The sequence below is a fragment of the Diadema antillarum genome, unplaced genomic scaffold, assembly GCF_040938485.1.
Source record: "Diadema antillarum isolate AM-2024a unplaced genomic scaffold, OU_Dant_1.0 seq00000339_RagTag, whole genome shotgun sequence".
Classification (NCBI taxonomy): Eukaryota; Metazoa; Echinodermata; class Echinoidea; order Diadematoida; family Diadematidae; genus Diadema; species Diadema antillarum.
In genome coordinates, this window is record NW_027271352.1 from 195,001 (window position 1) to 221,533 (window position 26,533).

At 38.1% G+C, this 26,533-nt stretch overlaps 1 protein-coding gene across 3 annotated transcripts in view; it reads right to left on the bottom strand.

Moving 5' to 3' along the window:
- The window catches only part of LOC139730850 (neuronal-specific septin-3-like), a 94,012-nt gene that overhangs the window by 14,764 nt on the left and 52,715 nt on the right, over positions 1-26,533 (bottom strand). For all 3 annotated transcript variants that reach the window (XM_071641723.1, XM_071641725.1, XM_071641724.1), the window contains 5 exons: positions 22,335-22,484; positions 7,330-7,503; positions 3,881-4,024; positions 1,822-1,903; positions 469-606 (listed from right to left, as the gene is read on the bottom strand). In XM_071641723.1, coding sequence (XP_071497824.1) covers positions 469-606; positions 1,822-1,903; positions 3,881-4,024; positions 7,330-7,503; positions 22,335-22,484 — 688 coding nt within the window. The remainder of the gene's footprint in view (positions 1-468; positions 607-1,821; positions 1,904-3,880; positions 4,025-7,329; positions 7,504-22,334; positions 22,485-26,533) is intronic.

Here is a 26,533-nt window from a genome sequence, read left to right on the forward strand (position 1 = left end):
TGATCAGAAACAGACAGGCATTAGGTCACTTATGGTAGCCTTGGTGTCAAATTGCAAAAACATCTCACAAAAATGTATGTGACCTCTTCAATCTAAAAAGAAAAAATCTCTGCACAAAAATAACAGCTTTTACGTGCTAAATAATCTAAAGTTCACTCCCATCTCTCAAACTAATGATCCTGGGACCGTTCTTCTGGACATGTGATATGAATGTCCAGTATGGCCTCTGACCATACATGCACATGAAGGCCAGATTGTTTCAGTCAGTGTCACTATCCATGACCAGTGAGTTCAACCTGTAAAATGATTACCAACACTCATTTCTAAAACTTAAGATCTTGGCAACATGTTTCTCGAATATCTTAACAAGATCTTAACAAGATATTCGATGCAATATGAATGTCCAGCATATGGTCACTGTCCACGTGAAGGTTGGATTGCTATATACATTTGTATATATGTCCTTACCCGTGACCGGTGGGTGCGATGAAGTAGAGACAAACATGCACTCTACTGTCTGGAATGTGTTTCTTGCGGCTGATGTTGATCTCCTCCGAAAGGTACTTCTCGTATTGCTCATTGATGTACTCCTCGATTGGGATCCAGCTGTTTGGATGGTCAACAAAAGATGGACGTTACCTTATCAAGTCTGGCTAGAAGCTACATATCTGTGCTTTGATGCTGCATGTTTTTATTATGATTTTTAGCATTCATTGCTAGTGCTTCATAATTAAGAAAAAAAAATACATCTTTTTCATTTCAGCCCTATTTTGGTCATATACTACTGCTTGTTATGATTGCAGAATTATCACGAGCCTCTAGACCCTGCAATTCATACTTGATCCTTACACTGACAACAAACGATTTAGAAGACTGAAGATAAAGTTCCTGTCTACAATTAGTAAATGTTTGTATATATTCAATTCTGCCGAATTGTGTGAAGATTTAAAGAATTTAACCATTTCCACCTCATCTTTATCAACACTAGGATATAAATTATATGTTGTTCAATTCAGAGTTGTCATTTTGATGACACTAAGATGAGTTTTCTGCAGCAGAAAACTGAAAGGCCTTTTCATTTAATACTTTGCCAGTTTGGTGACATGGTTATACTTTCATACCCGAGGACACATCCTTCTGCTTTCTTCTGCAGGTTTATATAAGTTGTACTTTCAAGGCGCATGACAAAAATCTAGTCATGCACATATGCACTTTAAAGATTAGCACCTCCTTTCTATTAACAACTCAAGTGATGATACATCATTTCTTATGCATGTAAGGTACTTGATCCAAGCCTTCAACAGGAGAGCATTTCTATTGTGTGTCATAAGGAATTCTTGGATAGATATTTCATTTAGGCAATGCTTTCACTGCAATGAACATTAACTCGTTTAGTACCGTTTGATTTTGCTACAACATGCATTTCCCATAGACGTTTGCCCGAGTATACTCGGGACTTGTCCTCAACAGGTTAACAAAAATTTCAAAGACAGGAAGCTGTAAATCAGTATGCTTCGACATACATACATTTGTACTTCTATCTAAGGTCAACATAACAGAAGATATGAGATACAGTACAATAGGAATATAGGAAAAGTTTTACAGCTTAAAGTTGGAAGATATCACTTAATATGCGGAGCATTCAGAGAGATCTGAGCAGAAAAAAAGGACCAAAGAATTATTAAGGACAAGTTATTCTACACATCACAGCACAGCCTCAAAATTCAAAAGCTTCAAAAAGGTTTTAACTTCAGGTATTTGCATGTAGTTACCATACTAACACTTGAGAAATGGTCAATTACAATTTGTCTACCAACTCACCAGTTTTCATTGTTAATGTGATCCCCAAAGCCTGGTGTGTCCGTCACAGTCAACTTCAACCTCACACCATTCTCTTCAATGACTGTCAATAATACATTATATACATATAAAAAAAAATCAATTAGAATTTATAAAGCAACACCTTCATCCAATGAGGGACTAAAGGACATAAGTATCCAGATGTGACACTTTGCCACTTTTGATAGCTAGTGATGCACCATCATACATTTATATTATTGAAAGATTCCACCGCAAGGTAAAGCCATTACAGTAACTGCTGTTTTGGGTTTTTTTACAATACATGGCAAAAGAAGAATCTTGACATATTCAACTGATAACATTATGCATGAACTTTAGTTGGTTTAGTTTTCTTGATGTTGTTGTATTATTGCTTATGAACCAAACATGGGATTAAAAAAAAAAAAATGATGACAGACATTAAAAGCTGACAGATGACAAAACTAAAAGATTAGGATAATAATGTGACATCTCTCTTGTCAATTCCACACATTGCATTTACAGTATGCCGTTACTTCATATTCAATTTTATTCTTCATGACATTTACAGTTTTGGTTCATTATAATTGTATGACAACTATTTATCATTTCTAAAGCAACACAGGCATGATCACACAGAAAGATATCCAAAAATTTTAGAAGACTGGACATCATGGCCTAAAAGAAGACCATTCTCATAAGTATCATGAAGCAACTTTGATGATTGTGAACACTCAACACATTGTACTGTCACATACTTTTGTATTAAGTGATCACGCGGCAGTCTACGTATAAGGAAATGAAAGGTGTAATTTTTTTTTATCAGCATTGACCTGACTTCCTGCCAGCCAGCTGGTCATCATTCAATATGTCTTACCAAACAAATCCTGAATGCGGTCAATGATGGTATTGTAACTGGGCCAGCACTTGCTATCATTAGGATGATTATATGCTAATATACGGACATGGTGATAGTGTCTGTCGCTATAACACTAACACCACCCCTTCCATGTCATGTTGTTACAGTAATCACAAGCGAAAGTAGCACTAATCAACGGCCGTGTTCATACAGAAGATTGTCATCACTTTATATTGAAATGCCTGCAGTTGCCAAGGCAGCTGCAAAGGAAGCAGCCAATCAGCTGCCAGTATCTAACAAAGTATTTATATCAAAGTCACAGCAATTACTGGAAATTATACATACAATTGCAATCATCCTCATTCATACTTGAGTCCCTAGAAAATTATATGACGTACTTTTTTAATGTATATTAATGTGTTCACAGAAAGGACTGTATGATGTGAGAATTATATCCAGCTTATACACAATGAAGATTCTCTCTTTGACTTTGTGTGCCATATCCTAAATATACTCCAGGGGGAAACTTGGCTTTATACAACTGTTAAAGAGTGACACTGGGCTTCTATTCAGAGTCCATCTGATCCAAGTTAAACCCACTGACTCACAGGCTCCCATATTCTCTTCATTCTTTGGTGGAGTGATCAAGGCAAGGTGGGAGGATAGCCTGCCGATAAGAAATCATGGCTGCTAACTTGCCATTTTAAAGAAGAGAATGTCTGCACAGCTGAGGTGACGGAAGATGTACAAAACTAATCTTACTACCTTTACAATGGTGGGTGTACTAAATTACCTCATTCACCAGATGTTTATATACCTGCTTTTTATTCATTTATTCAACACATTTGTGATAAATTTGTTATCCAGACATTGTTAACATTTTTATATAAATATCATTAATTTGATATACTTTTATTCATTTGTATATTTGCATATTACACTCAAGAGGTTGATTTAAACATTATACGGACTAAATTTCCTTACCTACAGAGTAAAAGAGCAAAATCTCAAAAGTAAACTAATCAAACTCTCTCTCTCCTTCCACTTTTTTTACCTTTCTCTCTCCTCACCCTCTTCATCCCTGAATGAAACCATCAAGGAAGAATGCAGTCGATAAAAATCATGCTCGAAAGAACAGACAGATGATCATGCTATCAAAGCCAGACATGAGCTGAGACACCATTTAAGGTTCCTCCCACCTACCATGGCTGATGGACTTGACTTCCACCGTCTTGGGGATTGGTGGGGGACACTCCTCGGTACCCTCTGCCTCCGCACAGGACCGTCTGGAGATCTTGGCCTTGAAGAGGGTGTTGACCAGGGTGGACTTCCCCAGACCGCTGGCCCCTGTGCAGTGGACAGAGTGATGGATCAATCAGATGAACAGATTAATAGATGAATAGATCAAAAAATGCATAGAACAAGAGACAGACAGATGGACAGAAAACAAAGTGATACAGAGAAAGAAGGAGATGGAGATAGAAAAATATAGATATATAGATAGAAAGATAGATAGATGAAATAACAGAAATAATAGATACATAGAAAAATTCAAAGAAACTACAGTAATATATAACTTTTCAGACATAAATATATTATGGAACAGGTATAGACGTATGGACAGCAGGTATCATAGGTAAACAAAGAAGAAGAGAGGTAGAAAATTGAGTAGGTGGACAGGTTGAAAAGAGCCAGCGATATTTGGATAGATAGGGCCTACAATTGTTGGTGAAAACAAGGTAGGCAGATTCACAGACCATGAATCTGAAGGATAAAAGGATACGTAGGTAGAAGAAAAGCCGCCAGATTGCATCAAAAGATGCATAGCATTCTTTCATATATACACTTTAATAGTAGTTAAAGAAATGTTGTTAGAGAAAGAGATCTAAAACAAGTGACTCAGGGGTCTCACCTGAATATCACAAATTCACCTTCCACACAGTCACTAGTCTATTTAACTTACACATAGCACTACTGTAGCTTATCACTTTTATGCAATTTGAGAAGAGAAAAATAATTTTAAAAGATTCCTTAATTGGGGGGGGGGGGGCTGTCTGTCTCTGGCATTATTTGCAAAGGGAAATATCATCACAGATATACTGCAATATCTGCCACAAAATTCCCCCTCTAAGGTTTATATTCCTCCCTGTTATGTAGCCATACACAGAATGTGCAGCCAGCTGAGTGGTTGTTCAGTGATGTTATTACATAGCTATATCTTCTGTGTGTATCGTGGCTGCAGCAAAAAAAAAAAAAAAAAAAAAAAAAAAATTAACTTGCATCACCTTATATTTCAAAGTTTTCATTGCAGTGTGAGAGGAATGCTAGCATCCTCATTTTTGATGTCATATTTTGAAATGAGAATGGACCTCTACTCCCAAGGGCACCCAAACAGAAATTCCCAATGTGTGAGTAAAGTGCTCACAATCATAATCTGAAACTGAAGGTTGGCCAAGAGCGACATTCTTCTCAATGAATACTTGGTAAGAAATGTGATTGGAATGAAGCAGAAGCAAAATACAGTGTGGAGTAACCTTGGGGCAGGAAACATTTTCTGCATTCCATGCAGGTTTGAAGAAAAGAGCTACAATGTTGTTGCTGTTGTGTCTGTCCGACACAATTGTGTTTGTTTACAATAATACATGTCTATACTGTGCCCTGGATCAGTCTAAATCTGGAATGATGTCCACACATCCGTGACGAATAAACTACATAATATCCCTGGAAAATTTAGAGAAAATCATGCAATCTCATTGTTCGAGAACTGTGCATTAATTTTGCCTCACCTATGATCTGCCACTGCTTATAGGTTATTACGCCCTTGTAGCAAGAGTTCACGCACTATGCAGGAGTTTGTGCACTCAGTATTACAATCGAGATGCATATTGGCTGAGCTAACCATGCATCCTGTGATTACTGGAAGAATGGTTTGTATAAAAGGAAATGTATTGTAACTTTGCTATCAGTTTATGATTAAAAAAAAAAAAAAACTATGACAAAAAAGTCCCCAGTTCTATAAAATAGATGATGCACATATACATGTGTCTTTTTGTGTGTCAGTAGGAATAGTGTGCATATATGGTAAATATGGAATTTGGTCTAAATCTACTTGGCGAACATTCCATAGTTATCCCTAATGTGAACAATTCCTACTGATGCACAATAAGAAATGTGCATCATCTGTTTTATAGAACTGGGGACAGACCTGTGCATAAATGTCATAGATGTAATTGCTTTGATTGCTGACACTCAATGCACAGTCTGTCTTCTCAACACATTTATCTACAATTTATCAGAATTAACTGGTGGAAATTCATTCCCCAACACTTTGCGTCAATGCAGGCTAGCCTCGATTGCAGCAGATTTTGGGCAATTTTCTGACGAATGGACACACCGATGGCTGTGATCGCACCCAATTATGAGGCACAAACATCCAAATATCTTCAGGGTAAGGGGTACGGTCACAATACAGCTCAAATCAGTTAATGGAGATCAAAACGCGCTCAGATCTCCCCGCTCCTTTGAGGACGACCTCAAGATGAAGAAATAGGAGTTACACTGTCTAGGCCTACTGTACCTCAAACCCCTCCCTCTTCGGTATCCCTGTCACAAATGCACCCCTAATTACCCCCATAAGAGTAATGCAGGCAATTCAATAAAAATTGCATTAACAATTTTTGAGAATAATGCGCACAGTTTTTTTTTTTTCTGCAAACACCCGTATGAAAAAAAAAAGCCTGGAAAAAGATGGATTATCGTCATGGCAACTGCACATGCCCCTCCGATAATGCAGATACTATCTGCATAATTGAGTTTATGAGAGGGATATCGGAGTCTCCACTGGCTACCTCTCAGCTTTCCTGCCCATTGAATGTCCCAGCCAGTTAGTAAGAGGATGATTTTTTCCATTATGATGATTTCCTTGCATACACACTGTATAGAGTCAGCACAATGCAGGCATATACCTCTGTGAATATTCTCATAGATGCACGCAAATATTTGCTGGGTTGACACGCTAATGTGGAATAAGGATAGTGTATTAAAACTGGCATGGTTTTGCCTCACAAACAACCTTGTGAACATGTGTCTAAACTGATTTACCATTACACTTCTTCTGGCAACATGCTGTAATGTGTGTGTAACAGTGAAAGTCTAAATTCACGCACAGCCACATTCCAACCATTAATATAGGCCTACTGTCGTAACATCAATAATGACCATATCTCAACTTTCACAATGAAATGTTTCAATCTGTCAAATCAATTACTCTACGCTGTGAAAGTACATCATCTATACCTATGTTCTCTTTTAAAACTATACAATTGATTAAAGGCAGTGGAATAACACATACGGATTGCATTGTGCCTTTTGGATCATTGTGCACAATTCGATATGCCTGATTTGGGTTGTAGGGCAAGACACTTCTCCTGACCCTAACCATAATCCTAACCTTAAATCTAATCCTAATCCTAACCCAAACTCTAATCCTAATCCAAACCCAAACTCTAACCCTAAACCTAATAACCCTAACTCTTATCTTTACTCTAACCTTATCACTAAACAGTATACACTGTTTTGTAGAACAAATGTATAAAAAAAAGGATAATCTCCATCACCCCTCCTATGCCAACAAACCCATTCCCAGTGCTCACCGACCACCATGATGTTGAAGTCAAATCCCCGCTTCAAGGCCTTCTTTCTGATCTGCTCCTGGATGGTGTCGATCCCCACGTAGCCGTTGATCTCAGTCTTCAGGGAGCCCCACTGGGTCGTCTGAGACATCGCTTCCGACATGATGCCCACGAATTCGGAGAATTTCACCACACCTGTACGTGCAACGAAAAAAAAAAATCCCATAATGAATTCACTGGTGCAGAGCACACATTGACACATCACCATTAATCGTTCATCATCAGCAGTACCTGAAAAGTGGATGTACTTGCCAACAATTTCGATAAAACATTATCGAAGTTTCAAGTGCTAAGACAGTCTTACACTGTTGATCAGTTTCTCAACCAACTGCTGGAGATGAAGGGAGCTTTGTATACCAGAATCAATCCTCACAAGTAGATTTTAAGGTGTCTTCATAAAGCCTTCTCTACACCTTGCCAAAGTTACTTCATTTCTCTCCCACTTTGTCCTATCAACACATCTAAAATATGCAGGTATTATCTTGCTCGATATACTGCCTTTAGATCCCCGTTGAGTTTTAATAAGTGCCTGTAGTGTGTGTCTGCTAGGTGAGATACCACGCACTGCACGTACACAGAGGGAGTGGGCATGTTGCGGTCTTGCATTTTTAGCATCCTCTAGATTTAAAGGGAAGGGTTGCTTTAAAAATGCTTCAAAATGCTTCCAACTTATTCTCTGGTTATGGGAGTAGAAAAGCCATGTATGAAAGACAACGCACGTGAAGTTTTACACTTGAGAGGTACCAGTAATGAGTTAAATGGAGCTTGCATATTATATGAAACCTGAATACAATGATAGCCTTCCCATTTTATTTCCTTCCTTCCTTTATTAGATCATTCCCCCTTTCTTTATTCATTTCTTCTTCCCTATGTCTCAGCTGCACCTTGCATCCCAAAATCGGAATATACCAAAAAAAAAAAAAATTCTCACTATTTCCCCTCATGAAAAAACAAACAAACAAATAAACAGACACACAAAAAGAAAAAAACAACAACAAAAAACACAACCTAACCCAATAACTCCCCTACAAATCTTGACAAATATCACATACTCAGAGCCTGGCTGATTTTACCCAGTGTTTGTTCATCAACGTCAATCTGACTATTTTGCATCAAAACATTAAGCACTGGAAATGCACACTTTACTAATCCTTTACAAGATTGTTTACCATTTTGGGTTGGAATGTGCTTTTTACATAAGATTCCAACACAAAGATAAATCACTGCACAGATTATACAAGATTAAAGTTTGTCAACATTTCTGAGATTAAGAAACAAGGATTACACTGTTATAACAAACGACCATGGAGAATCAAATATGCATAAAATAGAACCAAATTGCAGAACTAACAAGGCCATCAGAATATACGGGGAAAAGATGTAGATAAACAAGATGTGTGGGATCATCATGAACAATAAAACACTAATGATTTGTAGTTTGCAAGGTTGCACAGTGGTGTTTAATGAGGAAGAGAGGTTTGCAGTAATGCTATGCGTATATGTAGTCCTTAAAAGGGCTGCTGTTTGTCAAAATAAGAACCTAGAGCGAGGAGAGTGGAGGAGGAATGCGACATAGGGAGAACATTCCTCAATGAATAAATCAATTTATGTGTGAATTGATAGTATGAATAAATTGAAGAATATTAACAAATGAATAGGAGAAATGCGATGAAAGTTAATGAGAATCATTCAAAATATTCAAATGAGCATAATATATGGCCACTTTTGAAACAAACTGATTGATATGTTTGTATTGATGTGTTTCCATAATGTACTACCACAAACACTATAAGCTCTTTCTTGGCTATGACTGACTCACAATAATGGCTATGTTTATAAAACACAACCCACTGCATGAGATGGTAAAACTACATGGGTATACATAGAGGGTTTTTGATATAATACCATGACAGGTAGTCAATGCATTAGTAACGATACCAGCAGAATGCTCAAAGTGCAAAAAAACACCTGGCTGGCATATTACATATCACCCTTGGAAGGCGGCATGGATGGGCTTCATCTTACACTACTTAACCCGTTGAGGACGGTCTGATTTTACTACGACATGCATTTCCCATAGACACCTGCCCGAGTATATTCGGGACTCGTCTTCAACGGGTTAACAGGTGGCTTTTTCAATCAGCCAGCCTACTAAATCAACATACAACTCTGTAGATGTATCAACTGCCTCTGTTACAACACGTATGATATCATTTCTGTATAGTACAAAATATATCCAAGGCTGCCTTCTAAAAAATATAATGTTTTCTCATGAATCAGCTTGCTTTCAGTTGCTATGGAAACCAGTCACAGGAAATTTGCGATAATGTGATAGCTAGTGTTCATTACTAATACTGTAAAACACGATATTTTCGCGGCATGAAATTTTCGCAAATGGGACCCGACTGCATTACTCACAGCATGAAATTTTTGTGAGTTGCCTCTAACATTCAATGCATTATAGTGCAGACAAGGTCTTAAGCATACTTTTTAATTTCGCGAAACTCGGCTCTCGCGAAATTCGCTAAATTGAAATGCATGCAAACATCCCTCGTTTTACAGTAAATCATTGTAATAGATATGTCTACAAGTACAAGTAAGTGTTCTGCCACTTACATGGCAATACATGTATGTTTTACACAATTAAAACTGTTTCCTTTTAAAACTTGCTCACAAAAATTCAGAGTAATACTTCAAGGGGGTGATCAACTGTTGTCTGACCACACCTCCCCCCCCCCCAATAAAAAAAGGTAATAATGCCAATGGGGTGTGAACAAAGGTAATGTTAAATGAAAAGTTATGATATCATGATACTTGTTAATAGGCTAGGAGCATTCTTGAGTGAAAGATACACTCCAAAGATTTGTTTCAGAGCAAGAGTGCTCTATCCTTCCCCTACAGGAGCACATTCTCCGCATCCCGAGGACATCATAACATCGTCCGCCACCCACCAACAACATCCACGAGTGAACGTGATCTAGCCCAGTTTCTCATGATAGTAATCCAAGAAGTTTCCCCTTCTTCCCTGACATGCTTCCGCAGTGCTGCCAAGAATTCAGTGAGTAATAAGAGAGTAAAAAACTCAGTGTATCTTAAAGGTAATGTTTACCATTGGGAGCAAATGATTAAAAAATGTTCCAGATATCACATTTGATGCATACATGTATGTGTGTATATAGGTTCCCTAGGTCAGTTGTATCACAAAACATCCTACCATGTAAAAAATTTGCAATAAAGCCTGAAATATAAGGAGGTATCACTATTTTTTTAATAAACCATAACTGTAGACAGTTTAGTCTGGAAACATTTCTATTGTTAGTAATTATTGTTCACATTTTGTATATTTAACAATACTTAACAATAACATCGATTTTACCAATTCAAATTTTACAGTGGTTTTTTCTATCCCTAACTCACATTTTAGCACTACCAATGCTGGGTTTTTGTTTCATCTGCAAATGGTAAATTATGCCTTCAACACTAACAAGAATTTCTTTACTATCGTTACCGGTACATCAGATGTTAATCCAGGTAATGTTGATTATTATACAGATCTTTATTGCTACAGCCTCTCATGAAATCACAGTCAATACATCATTATGCATAGTTTTGAGACACATTTTGCATTGAAAAATCATGATTTTATCCCATACAAAAGCTGATATATTTCTGTTATTCAAAAAAAAAAAAGTTGTGCTTATCATCAAGCACTCAACAAACTGTAACAAGGTTTCGGCATGAGAATGTGAATTTTTGTTTACTAGATAAACTATAATTTACAATCCCTTTCCGTTATAGTGGTTTGCATTCTTTTTCCTGCTCCTAAAATGCAAATAATTATTGTCAAGTGTAACAGGGTACCCATTTTCAGCATGGGTCATTCAGAAGTCATGAATGCCCTAGGGCATAAAAAGTGGGACACCTCTGTCATCAGGTTCAGTTGCTTTCATGGTCAGCTATAAGATGTGACATACTGCTGGTACCTCATAAACTAATTTCCAATGAAAGAAATCCACTTCAATGCACCTGTATATGACAGTACAGAAAATTAGGTTTTCAGTAATGTCCTGTACCAAAGGGAAGGTATTGTGTCCTCCTTCAAACATTCAAAAAGTTAATCTTATCCTATTCAAGACCAATAATGCAATTGGCAAAGCCTGCAAACAGGTTCTATAAAGGTATAATGACAGTATACATTCACACATGAATCATTGGTTTGTCTGTGAGCACTATATTATTCCTGTCAGTATTCAGTGTACAAATTTATCATGCCACAACAATGCTGCTCTATCTATTACATGTACATGGGTCGAGTTTTCTTCTCAAAACTTATTCTTGAAGAGATAATCTGTTATCAAGAGCAATACCATGCTGTCACCATGAACCATGGCTAGATCATAGTGATTACAGGGGAGTTCTATTAACCATTTGAAGAGTTGAAGCAGCCATGTCATGTACTAGCTTTATGGGAATATTACCATAATGTAGTACATTGGTTAAACCTCTCTTTTTCTGTCATTCTATCAAACCCCCTCCTCATAAAGCCCCACACGTAAAATACAAAAATAAATCAATGTGCATTTGTGCAAAGATATTGGGCCTGTAACTTAAAATATTATCTTTCTAGAAATATACACATGTTTTTGTGTTATGAGGCAAATGATAAATCATTGTCAATACAGTGTACATGATATTTCCTTTTTCTACAATCCTAGAACAAAAAATCACGATGACTTACTTTTTACTCATCATTCTTACCCAAAATATTACACCGACATTGGATGTCGCAATTCATGTCTGTCACTCTTTGTGTCATTAGACCCTTAATCCTGATAAACTATTCAAAGACAGTTTTGATGTTTGGAAGCAAAGCGTGCCTTCCTACGAAAAGTACTTTTTTCGTCTGGAAAACCCAGATGACATGCATGACAGATAACAATTTTGGCATCTTTAATCCGATTGTCTCTCATCACTATTATGATATCATCATTGATCTTTATCACAAGATGATATTTCCAGTCACTGGTACTACATTTGTGGTGATGCTTCTCCACTCCTGCTGTGGAGATAGCAATCACGAGCTACGACTGACTAAAAATACAGAGCTAATTCGATGCCAAAATCCCAGATTATTCACTCGAGGATGAAGCCAGTTTATAAACTTCCATCAGGATGACCCAAATTTTGCTTGAAATTGGCAAAATAATGATGAAAGATGATGTTTTAAAAGGTCATTATTATCATTATGTTGGAACACACATCCTCTGAAAGTCTGCATCAGTGTATACCGGAGCAGCATAAGCCTTCCACATTGATTTGTCAACCCAATGCAGAATAACATGAGATATTAGATGCTATTATTTTGCTAGAGGTTTCATTGAAAGTGATACGGTAATGCTTTAAAGAACTTACTAAAGAGTTTATAAAGAGTTTATTACCCGTACTTAAGAGACACATTCAATTCTATTTCAATATGCCATTGAAACCTTACAGAAGTACTCAAGTTACAAGTACAAGTCACCATCATAAATGTCGGTCAGCTCATACCCCCTTCCTCCTTTCAAATGAATTAGTAAATGTATCGGATTGCCAAGAACCACTGTGCAACCATTTCGTGTTTAAACATCTATCAACAAGCAGATTTACCAGTTTGTATCCTTATAGAAATTCTTGTGAAAGTGAAAGTTTCTTTTCTGGATTTGTTTCAAGGTTGGAGTCTTTATGATATAAAGTTATATCTAGAGTTGTATTTCAGCTCAACGCCGATTTGTTGCAGTGCGGACAGTGGAAACCTGCAGTGCGGTTAGCTCTAAACCTTAAAGGTGCACTACAACAAAACATAGAGAGTGAAATATTACATTAACTTATTCTTCTACTTTTGTACATTCTTGCTTATATTACACCCATCTAATATGTTAAAAGGGACAATTGCACTTTGCTATTTCAGATAGTCTTTCAATGTTTCACTGCCTAATAAAGTACCGTATTAAGATCATATCAAAAGTTTCAAGAGCTAATTCCTTATATTCCATATGAAGTCCAAACAGGGGTATATATTAAAAAAAACCTACACACATATATGTCTGTTACTAGTGGGATGAAATTGTTTCAGTAACTGATGATTTACATGTCTAGAATGCATCCTTCCCTGATGACAAAAATAAATTAGTAAAAAAAATGTTCATGCTGTTGTACAAAATTGGACTTCCCGAGATGTCTCACTTTTTAAAGTTTCCCTGACTCAGATTCTATGGACTTTGGAACACTAGTAAGCCCTCCTTGCACTTTGGGGTCAGGGGTCATGACAGGTAGAAACTTTCCGCAATCAGCTCAGTAACATGAGCATGACGGCCATTAGGGCAGCATATTTCGCCAGAATATCAATAACAGGCTTTGATGTATCCGATGACATGCGAGTGTTTGTAGGCAATCTTGCTAGCATATGTGGCAGACAGATTGGTTTTTGTTGGTTGTTTTTTTTTTTGGGGGGGGGGGGAGGGGGAGGGGAGGGGCAAGGAAAGGGGAAATTTGGGATGCAATTGTCAATTTCGGTTTCTGGATCATGTTCATCAGTCAGACAGTAGAAATCAAACTGTGTGGATTTGGAGCAAGCTGTGCAGCTGGGAGAAGATAGCAATGGGGCAGACACATTCTAGAAAAAAAAAAGAAGGGGTGTAGCAGAGGGGTGGGAAGTAAAAGAGTAAAAGGGAGAAAATGATGGAGTTAATAAGCAAATTGGTTGAAACTGAAACAGTCAAAATCACAATGAAGAATTCATTGCAGTATCACCCTGCAAGGGGAGAAATGTAATCTAGAAATCTAGAAAATGCAAAAACAGCATCAACTCCAATCAAGGGGAAGATACTGAGACACCGGTTCATGTCCTTTGGCTAAAATACAGCTGTAGTTTTGTAGTGTGCTCCTCCGCAAGGCACAACATCTTCATTGCCTAGCCCTTTACAGGGGCAACTCAAAGCTGCCGGTCCTGTGCATGCTTGCTTATGGATTCAAGGCATAATTAGCAGTCATTTCAAACAAATAAATTCAAATTCATGCAAATTCAAAGGGACTGTACAGTACTGGTTGGGGTGGGGAGTCATGTTTTGAACATTCCTAAGTGAGATAAGGAGAAACCTCTTATAAGATATGAAAGAGCATAATAATAATAATAATAATAATAATAATAATAGTGAGACTCTTGTAGAGCGCACATTTCTACCTAAAAAAGATACTCAAGGCGCTATAGAACAGAGTACATATTGTGTCATGTTACAACAGTATCACAGAAAATAATAAGACAATAAACCAACAAACAATATATACGTACACATACATTACATACAGGCATACAATATTATTATATTATTATTATTATTATTATTATTATTATTATTATTATTATTATTACAATATTATTATTAATATTAGCATGTAATTTTAAGAAGGATTCGATGTTTATTTGATGAAAATTGGTTTTCAAATGGCTGAGATATTCAAAAAAGTGATGATAATAATAAAAGGCAACAGGCCACACCTTTAATTAGGATCTCTTTGTTTCACCTTATTATGGGATATCTCAGCCATTTCAAAACCGATTTTCATCAAATAAACTTTTGATACCCTTTAGAATTACATGCTCTTTGACATCTCATAGAGTGATTTCTGAATATCTCGCAAAACGTTAAAAATTCTCACCTCAACTAGAACTGTAGACACAATTTAATCACAGTGGTCTCACACCATGTTAGTCAAGGGGCTTCCATCAGTACAATGCTAAAATGGCATTAACCCTGTGTGGACAGGCTGATATTGCTACAACACACATTTCCCATACACACCTGTCCGAGAGATACTCGGGGATTCGTCTTTAACGGGTTAATGCTGCACAACTGGTAAGCCTAGTCTGTGGTGTAAGTAACTGACACCTACATGTACTTCACAAATTACATGGTATACCTGTCTGATATGAGAGATATAACCAGTAGTACGCATTATAAGTGGAAGGGATCAAATATAAGGATGCATATCAAATATACTGATAGCATATGTATATACCTCCTTGAGCACACCTACAGGCTACAGTAGCTGCAGAAAAAATACAAGTCTCAATAGGGAAGTGAGATACATCACTACATAGGGAAGTATGTGTGCGTGTACATATCATACAGTGACTATGAGATGAAAAAGTTGAAAAAGATGAATGACTATGAAAGAAAGGTCTATATTTCTGCAGCTCCATCACTCCCTCAGTACCACTGTTCATCCACACCACAAGATTCTAAGACTCTCACTCTATTCAACAGCATTAACTCTTTCAAAACCACCAGCCTTAGACCCCATTAGATTCAAATTCAGACACAATTGCCATTGGGATTGAATGAGTTAAAGCAGCCGTCAAACTCTTTCCTTTTTCCAATCTCTCATCAAGCTTTCCTTTTTTTTTTCTTCTGTATACCATGGACCTTGTAGGTCCATGTGTATACTGAACACCGTTTTCATGGTTTCCATGGAAACCGACTGACATGTGGCATTCGGTGAATGTTGGGTCGTCATATTTCCCCTCGCTTGTCACTGTCACCTCCTCAGCTCCTGATATCTACCACCACTCTCACCAGATTTCCGCAGGGAAATGTATCCTTTACCTCTAATCCAACTTTATCCTGGTCCATCCTGGTATCTGATAGTCTTAATCTGAAGACCCTCTTTTTCCTTCCTCTTGCACAATATAACCACAGGGCTTTTTACACTTGTAAATTTTTGCTTAGTCCCGTACCAACAGTGGGGCTAAGGGGGGGGGGGGGGGGGGCCTTAGCCCCACCGTTGGTACGGGACTATCCTTAGCCCACTTTCTGTTTACACTCGTTTTTGCCAAAGTGGGCTAGCCCCACCGATAATCCCATACTATCTGGCCCTGCAAAATAGCAGGGTTAGCACCGCAATTGCGGTGCCAGGCAAGTGAGTGTAAACAGAACGAAAAAATAATCCTGGGCTAAGCGACGGAGACGAAGTCCGTCCTTCACTGACCAATCAGAAACAAGGTAATCAAGTGCTGCCGGTGCATGCGTGTACGTGTACAGTACACAGCGTAATCATGAATATTCATGTGGTTTGGAAAGTACCGGACTAAGAAATACGAGTGTAAAAAGGTCAATTTTCTCCTTAGCCCCGGACAAGAGCTTAGTACGGGACTAATTGGTGAGTGTAAAAAGCTGAAAAAATTGGTACGGGACTAACGATAGTCCTGGGTCAGAGAAAGTACGGGGTTAAGAAACACAAGTGTAAAAAGGGTTATACCGGTACTCTGCTGACTAATATATTACACACTATCTATCCATTATCTCACATGTACCACCTTCTCTGGTCATTATTTCTGGACAGGAAATTAAAAGCTGTAAATTCAAGCTCAACATGTGACCATCAAGCTCAAAACCCACAGAAAGTCACAGATGATGATTCTCTGTAATGGATTAAAATATAAATGTCATTTTGGGTTGACCAACGGAAATCTTTAACCCGTAGAAGACTAGTCCAGAATATAATCGGGCAGGTGTCTATGGGAAATGTGTGTTATAGCAAAATCAGTTTGTCCTCAACAGGTTAATGTTCTTACCTGGAAGAGTAAGCTTTCCTCTATATGGCTACCCTCGAAATCTGGCAGCTTAAAACAAAACCGAAATCAAGATAATAGCAGTTATTCTGGACCATAAATTTTTGGGCAGGGGCACCTAGGTGCTGCTTTCACTGGGAAATAGAACATGTTTTCATTGATCCTTCTGTACAGCATGTTTGTTGAGAATGAGCTGATTTTGCCATTTAACACATTTCCCATAGACACCTGCCTGAGTATACTCAAGACTAGTCCAGCACGCAACAGGTTAAATCCTCTTTTCTTCCTTTTCTGCAAGAAACTGCTCTGACCTCCTAACTCTCTCTTTCACTTTTTGAATGGGTTAGGATGGTTCCAATTTTGACAAGATATCATTTTTATAGCTTAGAGCTTACTTTCTAAAACTATCTAGAAAAGTAGAAATCAACTTTTGCTTAATTTTTGTGAGTTTTGTGCTGAGCTTTCATATTTGAAAGTTTGGAGCACTGAAGATCAAGGTGCTCTACCATGGTCAACAAACAACGATGAAGTCCAACGCACAGATACAATGAGCTCCCAACGTTTGTCACATTTAAATTGTGTCACTCCCAAAGTTCTTAAGTACTCTGAGAGTAAATTTGACCTGCATATCCATATTTCCTCAATCTAACTGTAGTTCTCATTGTAGAGTGCATCTGGTTTTTATAGGAAAGAAGTACAATTTGAACTCATTAACAACTACCAGCTGGACTGGGGGTACCCTCAAACCATGGAGTTACATAAAGTATGGAAGTGCAGACTAGGTCTAGTTCCTGTTTCGTTGACCCCCCATCCGATTGACTACATCCCTTAGCTCAGGGAGGAAGTCCAAAGTAAACCATCTTAAACATGGATAGGGTCCAGTAACAGATTAATTGTTCGATCTCCCATTAGCCTTCCTGTAGACATAGTAATTTTCATATGACAGAGCTCTCTTCCATGATGTATGTGCACTCAGAAACTTGCTTTGAGCAACAGGGAAGTGGGAGAGAGGTCATTACTTCCCTGTATTACATTGGATTTGACGTTCACTTTTAAAAGATTCTAAATCCTGCATAACCATCTTGAATTTTCAACACTCGATGATAGACAAATCACAATTCTAAAGCTATTTTAATGGGAGAGATTTCAAGTTATTAATCTGTTCCTACAAGATTGTGAAATTGCTATTTATATGTATTGTATATTATGTGCTAATATGACCTTGTTCCTGATACAAAGGGTTAAGACTTACACCTACATGTAGCACAATGCATTTTTGCTTTCAATCTAAGATCATTATTTCAGTTATGGAAAGTTTCGCTTCAATGATAAAAATAGGATGCGGTTTGTCATCTCAAAATATTGACAACTAGGGTCGAGGGCACGCGGAAGCAGGTGCTTAACAGTCAATGGTTGATAAACCGTTGCAGACTAGTCCCAAGTATACTTGGGCAGGCGTCAATGGGAAACTTCAAATGTTATAGCAAAACCAGCTCGTCCTCAAATGAGTACGGTTTGATTAGAATGGCCACTTCATTGTGGGCTTTGTACATCCTGGTTTCTCTCTCTGGAAATTCAATGCGTCCTTATTTACAAGAGTTATGACTGTATCATTCACTAGGAGGGCGAAAGTGCATTTTATCTCAGAATCTACATTGTGGAATGCAAGTTGCGATATGTACATTGCTGTATATTAAATGACAATTAGATCTATTTTGTTAACCCAGTGAGGATGGGCTGATTTTGCTACAACACGCATTTCCCATAGACACTTGCCCGAGTATACTCGGGAATTGTCCTCAACAGGTTAAAATGGAAAGGACAAAAGATTCCCTTGAAAAGACAAAATACTGCAACAAAACATGCGCAAATATACAACAAGCAACATTGGTTTGGTTTTGTTTTGTTTTCCTCCTACTCTAAAGCATGGACAAAGCAGTACCATACTTTCTCAGCTTAACACATCAAAGATTCATTTTTTTAAACACGAAGTCTTGGTCTTTTTCTCATTCTTCAAGCATGGGTCCCTATACTTAGGTATAATATTCTCTCTGAGTCTGAACATCTTGGAGGAAGCATACCAAGGGGAGTCATACCAAACATACTCTCTAAAACAAATCAAGTGAAAATATTCACTCTTGAAGGAGTGAATACAAAAAAGAGTGAATTTAGAGTGAAATTGGAGTGAATTTTGAGTGAAAATTTTCATTTTCACTCGTTTCAGAGTGACCTCAGGGATCACTCCAAAATCTTCGACTGATACATCCTTGAGGTCACTCCAAAATGAGTGAAAATGAACATTTTCACTCAAAATTCACTCCAAAATTCACTCTAAATTCACTCTTTTTTGTATTCACTCCTTTAAGAGTGAATATTTTCACTCAATTTTTTTTTAGAGAGTATAGGGATGTGTACCCCAAAGGGGCAGGGCTGATCTTAAATGGTAGAGTGTGCACTGTGGGTAAAAGTAACATTGAATTATGACATTAAGATTACTAAAAAATTCTTACCACCAAGATGCGATAAAATGTGATGTAAGAATTCGTACCACAAGACGATATGACAAAGCAAATCATTTACAAACATAGACAATAATCATCATTCCTTCCACTGTATGGTTTGACTGCAATTTTCTACAAAATTGATTTCTTTATTGTTATGTAAGTATTAAAACTGAAATAGCCAACACTTACATGGACTATTGTGATATTGATTGGCTTCATGAAAGGTCAGATCCCACAAATACAACGGTTTGATACTCATTTTAGAACACCAGCTTTCAGGAATCAAGAGAAGTGTACACAATGCACCGGGTGAACCAGAGCAGAACAAACAAACTCTTTCCTGTTGTCAGATTATTTTTACTCCATGATGGAAGAAACCATCTCTCTACAGCTGTGTACACACAGCACTCTCATTTAATACCTCCATCAGCAACTGGGAGATAATTTTACTCGTGATTGGGGATAACTTGACTTGCAAGTCTGTTAGTGTTACAGTCTGACATTGATCATTCGGCCCTCTCTTGTCCGTATGCCTCCGAGTAGTGAAGACAAAGAAAAAAGTGATTGCAAGTACAATACACCTCCTTAAAAACTCATGCAATTTACCCATGATATTTCCTACAGAAGCATGTCATGGATTTTGCAGAAAGATGTTTCAATTTTATGACTATGAATATCAAGTGCGCGAGCATGAATTAAACTGTGGCGCAGCATTGTACATTACCTACATAACTATCACTGGGTTGGCAGCATATTTGGACTCACATATGTACATAATCATTGTTTCTCCCTTATCCAGCCAAATATAAATCCAGATGGGCACTGGTCCCGACACGTCTGGATAACAGAGGTTGGACTGTATTAGCATTTTATTTGACCTGTAAGATAATCACTCACCTATGAGCAGAAAAATCATCATTCGCAAGGATGTGTATTAAGGTTCTTTGTCAAATGCTTCTCTATTCACTGATCAAGTTTTTGGTCATTTCTATCTTCTCATCTTCTATTCCATGATCATTACTCAACAAAACATCCTCTATTTCTAATCAATAACCTATCTCCTTATATTGAATTTGATCATGGATTTTCCTCTTAATTTCCACCAGATAAAATCCATCTCGTTTCCTTCCTGGTTGGATCTCTTTTTATGCCAGCGACCCTCATCATTCACTATCAGCTCGGGCACTTTCACTTGTCTGGTGTTTGAGTCTCTCCTCCCTCCCCCCCCCCCCCCCCCCAATCTCTCCCTCTCTCTCTCTCTCTCTCTCTCTCTCTCTCTCTCTCTCTCTATCTATCTATCTATCTATCCATCTCTCTCTCTCTATCTATCTATCTATCTATCTATCCATCTCTCTAGATTGGCTGTTAGCGGTGCCAATTTGAGGAGTCGTGCCATCCTAACATCCCCATGAATTTCAATTCATTTGTAGGCCCACCATCTATCACCACTCTAGCTTCCCTGACAAAAGTGCAGTCACCCAGAATTCCTTACTGCAGATGAAATCTACTGGGTGTATCTTATTCTGGGAAAGTTTCACAAATATCTCAAAGCACCTGTGTCAGGTCTTGTAAAATGAAGGAATGAAAATTGCTGGTCTAGGGCATTCACTTTAACATGCAGCCGAAGTCCTCATCAAGTTTCATACTTGGAAACAAAAAGGTCAAAGCGTAATATATAGTTTATGATGATAGATCCTTTTTGAGGGGGATTCTTGTTCCGCGATGACCAAATTCATATCTACTCATGATGCATATGATATTGACATGTGTGTGAGTGTTGTTCATGAAAATTTGTGAAAACACTTTCCTCGATGATTTACAAGCAATTGAACTCTGTATGGTGATTAATTTCAGACATAGACATGCTTGGTTGTTTGTTAGTTTGTTTCATTTTTATTTTCCATCTGATAAGATAGCTAGATAGCTCATATTCAGCTTCAATAGCTAGTCTTCCATGGGGTCCAGTTGCAAGTACTTGGGAGGGGGGGGGGGGGGGCAGCACTTCACCAGTTTACATGTATATACCCTGCCCCTTGTGATGAATGAATGAATGAAGTGGGAGTTTGTATGTGCATGGGTTGTGACTCTCTCACACAAGGAACCTCCATTTTATGTCCTATCTATCAAAGGGACAGAGTGTTGCCCCTCTTAGTGGGGATGGCATGATAACACACAACACTGCTCAGTAAGACTAGCTTGGGTTCAAACTCGAACCTGTACCCAAGTCATCTGATCATATTAAAGGCAGATACATTATCTGCTGAGCCACCTCGCTGCCCTATACCATGTCATAAAACCATGCAACTAAATCATTTGTACTTCTTTGTCATTCATTCCACCTGTAATTTGGCTTTCTCCATGGAAAAGCATGAGATTATCATATGACACGCAATACAATTACAGGAAGACATCAATGACTAGCCAACTGTAATTGTAGGCAATGTCATGGACAGGGAAATCAACTGCTGAAGGAAAACTACAATTAAGACCTTCTGGGCTTAAGGCCAGCTGTGTACAGCTCGGGGGGAACAGTATCACCCATCCTCCTCCTAGCATGGTGCTGAATTCCAAGCTGTAAGGTAAATGGCTGAACACAGGGTGCGTATCTTTCGCCCCATGTTTAACTCTCTCCTTACTGCTCACAACTTATTTGTGTGCAGCATCACTTGCAGTTTGTAGTGGTGGGCCCAAAGAGGCTTAAAATAACAATATTATTTCTGGAAGCACAGATGGATGTCTTGCCCTTTCTCAATGTCATGGCAATTGCGTTGCCGCACCAGCTGAGACCGAGATGCCCTCTGCTCCTATTTATAGCTCTCTACATCCACCCCCAAATCATCGATCCCATCACCTACCGTTTTTAGCTCTCGTGTTCGCTCGTAGCAGCAGAGATCCGCGCTCGAAGCCGGAGTCCCCCAGGAGTTTGTTGACCAGTTGTGGTACCAGCTGAGACTCGATGGCCCCCTTCTTGTCGGTATCTAGCTCACCAAATGCTGCCTGCAGAGCTGGAAGGAGGAGAGGGGGAGAGACAAGTGGTATAAGTGAGTGATGAGTATTAAGGGATGAGATGCTTAAAGGAATGGTTTAGTTTTGGTTGAGATGGAGCTTCAGGATTTTGATTAGTTTGTATGATAATGTAAAACAGATTATGAAATATGAAAGAGCATACAATTGTAAGAGGAATTCAAAGTTTATTTGACAAAAAATAGTGTTTAAAATAGCCAAGAAATCCAAAGACAAAGTGGTCCTACTAAAAGGTGGGACCCGGCTTTTATGAAGACAGCTTTGTTTGCTTTTTGTTTGGATTATATCTCAACCATTTCAAAACTGATTTTCATCAAATACACTTTGAATTCCCCCCCCCCCCCCCGCAATTGTATGCTCTCTCATATTTCATAAGTGAATTTCATTATCCTACAAAAAATAAAGAAAACCTGAAGCCCCATCTCCACTAAAACTAAACCATCCCTCAAGCAATGCTCACCATGTTTGATTTGGCTAATGTAACATCAATGAAATAAATCAGTTGCAGTGGTAGCAGCTTCATTGGAATTGGACCTAAAATGACGACAGTAAATGCAATTCTGAAGTCTCTACCTGTTTTCACAAATACAGTGACATCATTTGCAACTTCATTGCACATACCAATGTAAATTAGCATAGGTGTAATGGTGATGTTCTATACAACTGTACCTCACTATGCCTCACTGAATTAGGTACACAAATCTTCTACAAATATCACTTTATTTTTGATTGCAATCAATAATAAATGATTCAATTTAATCACATCTAATTTTCAATTTTCTTTTAATATGAAATTCAGTGTATTCTTTACACTGAACTGTCACAGCATAGTAATAAGCTACAAATCATAACTTTTGGAGTACGAGGTTGCAGTTGATGGTGATGACATTTTGGGGGATCATTGTAAAAGTTGTAAAAATGTCTTGCTCTTACTTTTCCAATGCTGATATTGCATAAACTCTTTATCATAGAAACAAAATCTAGGGAGGAAATCCAGGAGGATATGATGAATGTTTTACTGTTTATCAATGCCATCTGACAAGCTACACTGAGTTTCACTTTTGGGGCTTATGAGATAAATCTTAACTGTCCTTTACAAGGTATAATGTAGGTGTGCAAATCAAGTGAAGATGACATTGCTTATAGGTGCTGTACATCATATGCGAAACAAAACAGGCCTTGATATACTGACATTTCTATATTTTGCTTATTTCAGGAAGTGGGAGATGAAGCGGTGCATATTGTTTACGATCCCATGCACTGGTGAATCCCACGATGATAACAGAAAACCTCAATGCAGTTGGTAATTTCATGAAGAGCTGATAGCCAATACAATTCCCGCCAAACTGACTCCACAGGATATTCACCTGTTTGATTCTAATTGTTTGACTTAAGCCCATTAATGACTATAAGCTGATTATAATGCTGCCATATGATGTATGGTGAGATGAGAAGTGTTCCAAGACAATAACCAGTAACCAGTGTAGTGACACTAATGGCCTGTAGTCAGACGGAACTGCATTATTTTTGGAATCTAGATCGAATGCCATTTATCACTTCACTGGCACATTACAGGAAACACACATGTTGACCAGATCAGAATCTTTTGGACAGAAGAATGAGATACAACGAGCAAAGTGCAGCAGACCAAGATTTCCTTTGCCATGTTATACTAAAAAAAACAAACAAACAAACGAACGAAACAAAACAAAACAAAACAAAAAAACCTGCTTACACATTGAGAATAAGCTGATCTTGCTGTTTAATACATTTCCCATAGACACATGCCAGAGTATACTTGGTGCTATTATAGTCATCTATGGATTGATTTTTGTACCAACCTTAAGGCTTTCCCATACCCCTCCTTATTTGCGTTCCTGTAATTCAATCACTCCCTCACTTTCTTTCACTGTCTCTCCCTTTTTCTATCCATCTCTTTCTCTTTCTATCTATGTGTCCATCTATCTACGTAGTTGTATCTACATCTATCTACCTATATATCTATCAACTTATCTATATACCTATCTATCTACATTTGTGTTATCTACCTATCTACTTACCTAGGTGGCATGCTACCTAGTTATAGCTATCTATTAATCAATCTATCTCTCTTCCTATCTCTTACTTTGCACGCATTGCTCAGCAATTGGTAAGACAGAAAGGAGACATGTTGACAAATGACTAGGCCTAGAGGTAAACCACATAAGTGTGTTGAGGTATGTCTCACAACAGGCAGTCTATAAATTACCATCCATGAAGTCTTACAATCTCCCCCCCCCCCCCCCTCGTTGTAAACAAAAGTTCACAAGACTGTGGTTTCACCTAGATTCTAAATCCATGATGCACATACAATATCAGTCACAGTGGGCGTGGCACACTCAGGTAGCAAAGGCATTGGCTGGGTATTGGTCTCTGGTCCCAGTCCATTCTATAAATTCTCAGTATTGCCAATACCAGGGTGCTTTGTGGCGAGTATTGCTCTATAGATGCATAGTGGCATAGCTCAGGGGACAAACGTGCACCCAGTTTTGGCTGCATATGTACTCAGGTCACATTCTGTTTTTATCCAGGGGTATTTTTTGTTGAAGACTTCTTTGCTTTCCATCATATGTGACCGTGCACCTCAAAACGAACATAAAGTCGCACACACTGATTTTTCGTGAGGACTGAAAATAAGTGAAATGGGTCAACCTAGCTGAACTCGACTTTTTCATATTTTCTGAAAGAGCGGGTATTCTTTTACATTATCCTCAAATTAGGTATCATAAAACGAGCAATAAAGTGTGTTTTTTAGCAGTTTATCTCGAACATTTTTGGTAGAATTGTGTGATTAGGTGTGTCTTTAAAATCCCTTTTTCGTTTCTGAAAAACCTTGTCCACATTCTTCACTTTCAATTCTAATAACTTTTGAAAGGATAGTGCTACTGCTTTGAAAGTTGGCATTAATTATGGACAGAATGTGTTAATGAGGCATGCTTGATTTCAGTTTAATCTAATAATCCCTTCATTGTTGTTACTCTGGTGGTTTACTTCCTGTTTTTTGTCCAATTCATCGCATAGCCAGCACGGTTTGGTAAAGATTAAGCGCTTGAATAGACACTGTACTTCAGAGCCTCTCTTCTCAGTTCACACTTTTCCTGAGTTTGTGCTTTCTTTTCAACATTTAGATAGGTCAGGAGAGTCCATTTGATTTGAGTTATACATCATTTTAAAGCTTAAAGTCTGCTCTTTCAGAATATGGTCTTAACTAAAAAGTCATGTCTGGCGACTTTTTGTTTGTTTTGAGGTGCAGGGTCACATATGACCAACATATTGGAGCCTTGACAGTAGTGAACCATGACTCTAGTGACCGCAAATCAGTAAAATTTAGGAGTTTTACACTCTTTTTTTAGCTTACCTCTAACTGAAGAAAAAAGCAGCAACGAAAGAAAATCAGACAAAAATTGCATTGAATCTCATGGGAACTGAGACACTCGCAAACCAGACGGTAGCAACACAGGGTTCTGCAGCATGCACAAAATTTTTATTTATTTTTTTGCACATTGGCGATACCGAGAATTGCCACAGATGGAAGACACACGAGTTTCCACCCCCCCCCCCCCCCCACGAAGTTTACAGGATTGTGGTTTCTCGTCCCATTTTCTGCATTGGAGGTGAACTATCTCATTTCCTTGGGCATGGTACAACCCAGTAGCCATGATACCAGTATAACTTGGGAACTCTTTATTCTGTGACTGTCCGCTGTGCCTTAGTCTCAATAACATTCTGTCTGGTTCAATGCCAGTGAAATGTCTATAAGGCTGATCACAGAGACTAGCATTCTAGCCCCTCCCCCTGAAAAAAAAAAGAAATATACATAACATACAACATATAAGACTCAGCTGTCAGTAGATTATTCATATAGCTAATTGTTCGAGAAAGTGATTCTTTTCTTATTCAGTTTTTATGATATCATCGGTTGAAAGCAAAACTATTTACTGCACCAAGAACTGCATGAAATTAATCACCTGCGAAGCAACTTGTCTTCACA